Below are 9,646 nucleotides of genomic sequence, written 5' to 3'. Positions count from 1 at the left end.
GAACACTTTGTATATGGGTGAGGTAGACCTTGCGTAGGTCGTCTTTCCTCCATCCCCATTTTGAGTGCGCTACAGCGCCGAGCATCCTCATCTTCTGTGTGGCCTTAGCTATTACTGTCTCAACCTGTTTCCTGAACGTGAGCCTGCGGTCGAGCGTGACTTCCAGGAGTCTTGCGTAGGGCTCATACTTAATTGTCGAATTATTTATCGTGATGCATGGCTTCCATTCCGAGTCAGATGTTGCGAGCGTGAAGAATGTAGTCTCGCTCTTTGAGCTGTTTAGCGTGAGTTTCCATCGCCTGCTCCAGTCAGCAACGGTGTCCACCGCTCTTTGTGCCAGACTTTCGGCGTCTCGTGTCGTGCCTGATGAAGCGAGGATAGAGACGTCGACAGCGTAGAGTGAAATTGTGAGATCATCCGGAAGTAGTTTCGCCAGTTCGTCGATATAAAAAAGGAAGAGGATGGGTGCCAGGACAGAACCTTGTGGGAGGCCTTGGTTCATTTTCCTGCTATTACTCAGTATTCCGTTGAATCAAACTCTGGCTTGACGATTATGAAGGAAGTCATTCAGCCACAAAACGTATGTATCTGGGATACCTCTGTCTAGGAGGGTGGGGAGTAGGCTTTCTCGCCAGACCGTGTCGTATGCCTTTGAAAAATCGAGGAGGACGAGTACCGATTTCTCCTTCTTTTGGAAGCCATCGGAAATCTTCTGAGTAATTCTCAGAATTTGGTCTTCCACACCTCTCCCCTTCTTGAAACCAGCCTGTAGTTCGGAGAACCAGCCGTTCCGTTCAGTCGTTCAGATACCATTCTCTCCATAACTTTGATGACACAGGATGTGAGGCTTATCGGTCTAAACGACGCTAGTTCCGATGCTGGTTGTTGTTATTGTTGTTGCTATTGTTTTCGCTGGGTTTTCTTTTTCTTTTGTCGCTGCTTTTGTGCAAGGGTGACAATAAAACAAAATGTGTCAGACAAGGAGGACCGAGTGTATTGTTAAAACAAACACATGGGTCTCCACCACTCGGAGAACGAGTGACGCTTCTGTCGCAATTAAGCTCATGTTGACGTCCATTGTTACAGTAGTCTCCGCCTAAACGCACGGTGCTCGGGAGGGCTCCCTAGCGTGTGTTTATACGAAGCGTGCGTTTACATGAACCTTTGCAAAGGGAGGAAGGCACGCAGTCATCTCATTGCCTTGATATTCTAGTGACCTCCCTTTGGGCAGGGTGTCACTTTGGGCCGATAATGTGACGACACATGTCTGTATTGTAAAAGATTCCGCGGCCGGCTGCGGTTAAGACTGCAAAGGCATTGAATGTGTGTGTGCGTGGGGGGGGGGGGACAGAAAGACAAACTCGATGTAATGAAAGCACCATAAAATGTCAGGGACCAATAGCCTAAAAAGAAATTGTTGGTGATAGTCATAGAGACGACGGCCCAGCCACATGGCTTTCCAAGCGACCACCTCCGACCGTAAATTCATGAACGAGCATTCACGCGTGTTGCGCATCATAGGCTTACGTCTAACTAAACATTTGCCAACACGCAGTCACTCAAACACCAGTCACAAACCTTCTCTCAAAGAAATGCATTTCCAGTAACCAATCAAATAACGTTTCAGTCCCCCAACCCCCCAACATTTCACTGACTAGTCCTAGACCTATGTGTCTGTGGAAAGTCGGGTGTGAAAACGCTGTCTATCACTCTCTTTGTTCGGCGTGAGGGGCAGTCTCGCCAAATATCCGGTTTTTCTAGGCTAATCTTATGCAAGCTGTGCAGATCGTACAGTAGTCGTGGTGAAAATTTCCCTTAGTCAAGCTTTACCTGTCAGAGTGTTTCGCAGATCGGAGCGTGCGTTTAGAGGGAGTGACCGTGCGTTTGTACGTCTAAATTATATAGTAAAAAACCCGTCAGATGACAAAAGTGTGCGTTTTAGTGGAGCGTGCTTTTGTATGGCGTGCGTTTAGGCGGAGACTACTGTACTTTGTTACAGACTGGGTAAACAGTGACCACTCATCTCACTTACGATTTGTGTATGAGTTCTGGGCAGGGCTTATGGGTTATGAGGGATCACACGCTTACCTCACCAGCAGCTGAAAATTGGTAGCTATTGGTAAACAGTGGGAGGGGCATACGCAACACGATTGGTTGGAGGGACTATCTTACAACAACGACAGGTGACTGGATTATGACGGCTCACCCACAACGCCAAGGGCCAAAGCACAATTTATGGCAAAACAAAATGGAGTCACTAAGGTGGCCATCTAAGACAGGTGTTATTGCTTGGTGTGATAGGGGTTGTGTGTTAAAATAAGATGGCCGCGGCCGCGTTGGACAGGTGCCCGTTTTACACAGTTAAATTATGTAGAAAAAACGCAAGGGGGGAAATGGAAAGTGGCCGTTTGTACAGGTGGCCGTCTTATAGAAGTGGCCGTTAGGGCAGGTTCGACTGTAATATATAAGATTGTTACAGGGAATGTGGCGCAGAATTTTCAGGCTCTTCTTTTTGGTTATCTCCTTAAACATTCTTAGCTCTGTGTATACAACACAACCAAAGTACCTTCTGAATGTCTTGCTTGACAATTCTCATCTGATCTTGTAATAAAGAGGACTCTTGTTTGATTGCGTCAAGCTCTCGCACAACTCTGAAAGAATTGACATAAAACAGATGCATTCAGCTGTTTAACCTTTCAGCAACAGCTATGAGGGATCACAGTACTAGATTTAAAAATTGAACCTTTTGTGGATCTTATTAAAGTTCAAAACATGTTTTAAAAACTACTCAAGAGATCAAGTCAAACAACATACAACCAATTAGTCACAAATCAGTTTATCAATGCCAACAGAATGCATACCATTTACAGACTATTTAACTCAAACTCTCTAAAAGCATATGGTGAAATGAAATATGCACCAGCTATAGCATGGAAGATCTTGTTCAGCATAATATAATCAAAATGCGTGTATGGGCACAAAATAGAATGAACAAAATATATATGTTTCTTAACTTTAAAAAAAAGAAGATACTGAGACAATGGGCCTGATTTTTCAATATCTGTCAATCCCTTATTATGGAAAGGTAAAAAAAAATGATACAAGAAATCAAACCTGTCAAAAGTATTGTCAACTCTGAAAAGAGTGAATCGCACCAAATTTCTACTGAATCCTAAATATTACCGTATAACATTTATTCTAAGAGAAATTAAAATTATCTTATATCATCAAAGCTTATTTTTGCAAAAATTTAATTTTACTTCACATTGCTATTCAACAGCATGCAAAAAAGCAGCTGATGCTTGCTACTACTCTACCTTGGCAGATTCTGAAGAGCCTGCTGGCTAGCTTCCTCCAGTACATTGTTGACTTCCTAAAGAGTGCAGGAGAGAAAATATATATACACATTAAAATAACAACATTAAATCACTTTCTCAAGTAAATACTACAATAGTGTATGTTCTGTCAATACCAAATCACTCTTATTTGCAAACAGCAGAAAACGTACCATGTCCATTATATAATGTGAACTTTGTAGAATAAGGTGCTTGAAAAATGAATTACGTAACTCAACAATTGACACCTTCTGCAACCTCTAAAATAAATATAAAACGTCAAATGACTATCAAACATTCTGAGGAGCTTCTGTTCAAGTTAGTCATTCTAAAATGTGTCATGACGAGGTGGAATCAGGCACTAGTCAATTTTTGGGCCTATGGAGTTATTGGTATCATCTGAAAGCCTCTCCATTTGCCTCATACAAGTCAAGATATCGGCAATTGAAGGAGGTTGGGGTCACCTGGTTTCAGATGTAAAATTAGCAAGAAAATAGCCACTAAAGTTGAGATATTTCCTTAGCTTGAGAGTCCTTGGACACTTCAAATTTACATTTTTTAGGCCTTTAATCAGCGTTTTTCCATAAAATCCATACATAACAGTTCTTGAATGGACATAAAGGTGTTGAGCCAAAAAACAAAAATTTGAAAAAAAAAGTCCAAACCTGAAAAAAAACGCCAGTTTCTTGACTTTCATTATTTTGACGAGCGCCTGATTTCACCATGTTGCCTCACAAATGTTGTTATGTCTTCATTCAATAAAAAGTACATCAACATTATTTTCAACCATCCTGAACGAATTACTTTAGAAAAGACTAGATAGATAGATACATTTATTTGAAACAAGGAAGAGGTGCATTGATAAAAGAAAATTAGTCTTCAAATTTGTGACAGATGATCATAGCCGTATGATCACATACATTTCATTTCCCTTTCTATGAGTATAGACAGCTCACCTGGATGAAAACCTGCAGCTTCATGACCATAGTTGTCGCATATTGCTGAAATTACACAAGTTAGGAAGTTATCCAATTGGAATAGGAAAAAAAAAAAGAGAACAATAAAACTACACACAAGAAAACAAATACAACATAGTGAAACAAACTAGGTTTCATACATATTCTGTTTAGTGCAAATGATCATACATACTGAAACTATTCTGCAAATGTTTCTTGTTTAAAAACTTTCTAACTAAAAACTCCTACATTCCACTGTCGTAAAGACACAATTTGCACCAGACTAACTAAGTAACACCTTCCAAATATGACTTCCATTGCACAAACTAAAGGAGCTTATGATGAATAGCAGAATATTTCCAAATCATACATAAAGATTGACACTTGCTTGTAATTTGGTATGACCACATTCTAACTCTGACTCATTGCTCATTTTGGAAAAAAAATGGTTACCAAAACAATCATAAGATAATCATCAGACCACAGTCACAGTGTCACTACTTTCAGGACATTATAATTAGTATGGGGGCGAAAACAAATTCGCCCCCCCCCCCCCAACTCTCCCCCATCAAGGAATGTAGAATTCCAATATCTCTTTCTAAAAATTTTGCAAAACCACTGACACTGCAATATAATTTTATCATTCTTTTATTTTTAAGACAAACAAAAGTTTCACTGTCAGTACTGTCTTGTTCTTGGGCAAGTACCTTCAGGTAGAATCTCCACATCTGAGTCCACATTTTGCTTCCTTTAAATCTTTCTACCTACCCAAGATGTAATAAATCTATTAGTTCTTGTGTTAAAAAAATATGAGCACAACGTATGTGTATACCATACTATATAACATACATTACCATGTTGGGCAAAATGCCTTAACAAATTTCACAATGCTAAGGTGTAAATATACAGTTGTTACTTACATCCTTGGAGACACCAGCTTCTTTTTGATTTCGAAAGGCAGCATTGATCCACTCTTTGGCATCAAAATTGTCATCCATAAATTTTGAGTAGTCCTAGAACAAAAATTCAATAAGTAGAATTAAACTAAAAATATAGTCCAATCAATCCCTGTAAAAGAACAGCACATTTTCCTAATTTTGTTTGTCGACAGACTATTGATATTAGGTCACTAAAATTGGAAAGACTTCCATGATAACTGGCAACCACCCCAGCAAACACAATAAAGAAGAGACCTAACCCCAATTTTACCCTTGAGCCTAACCCTCTATTTCATAGCGGTCACTCATTACGGAATCCCTCCCCTCCTAAAATTCAGATTGCAACAGTAACCCATTAATAGTTGCATTTGAGGCACATTATTAGACCAAAACAACAATAACACCTTAATACTTGCGTTTATTTGTAGCACGGATAATATAGGTGATAATTATCAGCTAAAGATCTAGTTCTCATCATGAGAAGAAACTATGTCCTTGTCAAGAAACCTGTTGCGAAAAACAAATTCATGGAGATAGGATGGGAAGAGATCACGCGATGTGCCGAACTGTCTGCTGTGCAATTTTCGTTTAGCCTGCATCCACACATGTGTTCTCGATGTGTTCGTTGTGGATGTCTGGATCGTCCAGGTCCGCAAAGTGATGCTGATGAACAACAACTGATAATTTACTCGCGCCAATATTTGAAATTTCTATTCAATTAACATGTTATTGTTGTACTTGGGTTTAATGATGTGCTACGAGCCCAAGTAATAACGTGTTGTTGTACAGTGAGTCTAATAATTAACGCACCTAAAATGCACCTTTACCGTATGAATATATTAACCCTGGAAGCGCGTAGGCCCTATATATAGGGCGTGAGCCAGGCTACCTGGGAAGCACACAGCCTAACATATGAGGGACGTCCAGAAAGTAAGTATCGTTTTAAAATTATTATAAAAGAAATAATTTTCCTAATCAAAACGATTTGTTTTTGAATACCTCATACATATGTCTACTTCTCCACATAGTCACCCGAACTGTTATGGCATTTGTCGTAGCGTGGGACGTGCTTCTAAATGCCCTCATCGTGGAAAGCTGCCGCCTGGGATGTCAGCCAATGTCCAGTCTTTCCTGTGAGATCAGCGTCTGAGTCGAAGTCCTGCCCGGCCAAAAACATTTTTAAAAGCAGGAACAGATGGAAGTCACTCGGAGCCAGATCTTGGCTGCATGATGGGTGCTTCAACTGTTCCCATCCGAAGGAGGCGATCAGGTTTTGGGTCTGTGCAGACTTGTGAGGAGTTGCATTGTCGTGAAGCAGAACAACGCCGTCGCTAAGCATCCCGCGTCTTTGGTTTGAATCGATGAAACTCCTCACAAGTCTGCACAGACCCTAAACCTGTTCGCCTCCTTCGGATGGGAACAGTTGAAGCACCCATCGTGCAGCCAAGACCTGGCTCCGAGTGACTTTCATCTGTTCCTACATTTAAAAAAGCTTTGGGTGGGTATGACTACGACTCACACGCTGATCTCACAGGAAAGACTGGACATCGGCTGACATCGCAAGCGGCAGTTTTCTACAATGAGGGCATTCAGAAGCGCGTCCCACGCTACGACAAATGCCTCAACAGTTCTAATGACTATGTAGAGAAGTAGTCATATACATGAGGTATTCAAAAATAAATCGTTTTGATTAGGAAAATTATTTCTTTTATAATTATTTTAAAACGGTACTTTCTTTTTTTATAGGGTAATTGGTGGGGTGGGGGGAATCAGGCGCAGCACTTCTTTTTTTGTGAGTGGGGGGTGGGGGGTGGGCTTGCCTCCTTGACTAAGGTAAATTTTAGGGTAAGGTTGTTTTTTTTTAACCTTTTCTTCTTCCGTTCAAACCACGATCGAAATGAAATCATTATTTGTATAATTTTTCGCTTCATCCCTTACCGCGACACGGGCGTACGAAAAGAAAGAAATACAAGTAGACCGGTACGGAGAAAGCCGCGCTTGTCCACGATGGCAACTCAAAATACGGAAGTCGTTTCTATGTATTGCGAAAATGAGGTATAGAAATTTACTTTTTTTTTAAAGCCGATCGCATCAGCTTTCCTGATTTTCCAAAGGAACCTCATTAAAACCCTTCGAGGTAAAAAATAATTGCGTTTTGGGAATTTTGAAAGGTGATACACACTCCCACTTAACCCACTCAGTACCATAACGGCCGTAGCCGGCCGCTTCCGTTTCAAAAGCCTAATACCATTACGGCCGTAGCCGGCCTAGCCGGACGCGAGTTGTAGCGTTGTTTCTAGGGAAGTGTGCACGCTTGGTAACCATCATATTTAACCCGCATTTCGACCAATAAGAAAATAGATAATCATTCTTTCCTTGAGAGCAGCAGGGACATAACTCTGGAAATTTTAGTTGGACTAAATTCAATGTAAACTTTACTGCAGTTCACACGGGTCGCGTAAGCTAAGATCGAGCGTTCTTCGCAAGCCGCCGGCTTCGCGTTCAGACTGATTTACGCGAACTTTTGGATAATTTTAATGAAAATATCAGTGCTGGGGGAGAAAACCCATAGAAAGGTAATTGAAGTGAAAGTGACATTGATGGCGATCTAATTGTCCCTTTGGGGGGGTGATTCGGACAATGAGAATGAGGTCAATGAGGAGCATATATGACTAGATCTAAATCTAGATTACAACTCGGCTGATTTTATCTTCAATTATGAAGTACAGTCAACACACACAATAAACAAGTAATTTTTAAATTAAAATCTATTCATTTGTGAAGAACTTGTTTCAAGATTTTTTTTTATCAATGGATTGGTTATTTTATAATGATTTTTTCAAAATACCCACTACATTACAAACATGGATTTATTCCCCTTTGCGTGGTCCTGGAAATCCAATGGTACTGAGTGGGTTAACTCAAGTAGGTTTATAAGAACTTTTTTTTACTCAGTGGTAACACCAGCTGTTCGGCATGTATTACTACTGGACTACCAAAAAACTACTAATCATGTCTGCTTCCCTCACTCACTGGTCCTGTTCGAATCACGGTCCTGCGACTGATTTTGATCTAATCATGTCATATTATTACGTGTCTTTCAGATGTTAACATTGTCACTAATAAATTACTAACCAGGTGAAGAGACAAAGGAAGGAAAGAGGAATACAAAGTAACACAAGCTCAGCTTACTTTCTTTACTTTCTTTATTGCCCAACCAAATACTAAACCTTATCTTTTAAATCCCACTCAAAAGTCCCTTCTTTTATTGCGTAGGTTGGGGTGGTCGCTCGTTACAGAACCATCCTCCCTGAAAAAATTAAGTTACAATACAGTGTTTAAGTGTTATAATTATAGCTGTCATCTCATCAATACATAAATACTTCAAGGAAATTGTGACAAGCTGGGCAGCCCCCATGTTTATAACCGATCCACCGTGGCCGATGCGGTAGTGGGGCCTTTAGGGCAGGTTACTTCCGGTGAAACGCTGAGTGCTTCTAAATCTAGGGTTAAAGAGAACCATCCTTGAACTTCAGCAACACAATGACAAGCCTCCCTTCCTCCACTAACAGGTCTTACTCTAGATCTAGATGTAGACTCTAGATTTTTCTAGAGATCTCAAACTTGCCATACCAAGGCCAAAGCCAAAGGCAAAGGTCCAGGAAACCAACTAAGACCAAGAAGCAGTGCATAGATCTTGTCTGCAACTGCATAGATACACCAGGATAACATACCATAGCGCAAACAGTTATTTTGACTGCGAAGATTACAGGAACTCCAAAGCATTTACCAACTGCACAACGGCAGTTAGCTCAAGTTTGTTTTGTCGAACAGAGAACCAATTTCGACAAAGTCTGCGAGTTACAACCCGGAGGCTTCTCGGCTCGGCTCTTCTTGAGTTGACGTTGTTAGTTTACGCTGTTGATAAGAGTAGACTCCCTTGAAAAAGTAAGCCGTAAAAGGTGGACTGGCTCAGAGACCGTATCATTATAATCATTGGACTGGCTATGAGAGTCGTATTGTTTTATTTTATCACCTCTGATTTTACTCCTACTGCCGTTGCTCTGAAACGAGCTTTCAAACAAGTTGATTTTAGTTAATTCGTCAACACATCCCCAGGTTTTTTTTTAAATCGCTCCTACAGTCCCCTGATATTTTAGTTCCAAATATATTACTGTAAACTCCTTGATCTAGGCCTATATTTTTCTCCCGGCCCTCTGATTTGTTCAATAAACCCAGTGCCTCTGTAACCCTAACATCAGGGTCCTTTTTGCCCATTATTCTATTCATCCGAGTTTTTAACACTTTACTACTTTACTACTAAGAAGCCTAGATAGACTCATATATAATACTGGACGTATGTTGAAGGACGTCTTCAGGCCTAGTCAGGCCCGACCCTCGATCAGAATTGGAACCC

At 40.7% G+C, this 9,646-nt stretch overlaps 1 protein-coding gene across 1 annotated transcript in view; it reads right to left on the bottom strand.

The window, feature by feature from the left end:
• LOC101848062 (conserved oligomeric Golgi complex subunit 7) overlaps positions 1–9,167 on the bottom strand; it is a 30,231-nt gene extending 21,064 nt beyond the window's left edge. The window contains exons 1-5 of the mRNA XM_005105669.3: positions 8,964–9,167; positions 5,212–5,304; positions 4,292–4,336; positions 3,318–3,373; positions 2,567–2,651 (exon numbers count right to left, since the gene is read on the bottom strand). Of these exons, the coding sequence (XP_005105726.1) occupies positions 2,567–2,651; positions 3,318–3,373; positions 4,292–4,336; positions 5,212–5,304; positions 8,964–8,966 (282 nt within the window). The 5' untranslated portion in view covers positions 8,967–9,167. The remainder of the gene's footprint in view (positions 1–2,566; positions 2,652–3,317; positions 3,374–4,291; positions 4,337–5,211; positions 5,305–8,963) is intronic.
• Positions 9,168–9,646: the final 479 nt, after the last annotated feature.

This window comes from Aplysia californica, unplaced genomic scaffold (genome assembly GCF_000002075.1).
Source record: "Aplysia californica isolate F4 #8 unplaced genomic scaffold, AplCal3.0 scaffold00485, whole genome shotgun sequence".
In the NCBI taxonomy this organism is placed as follows: domain Eukaryota; kingdom Metazoa; phylum Mollusca; class Gastropoda; order Aplysiida; family Aplysiidae; genus Aplysia; species Aplysia californica.
The sequence above is the reverse complement of the archived record's forward strand: the minus strand, read 5'-3'. Positions and strand labels throughout refer to the sequence as shown.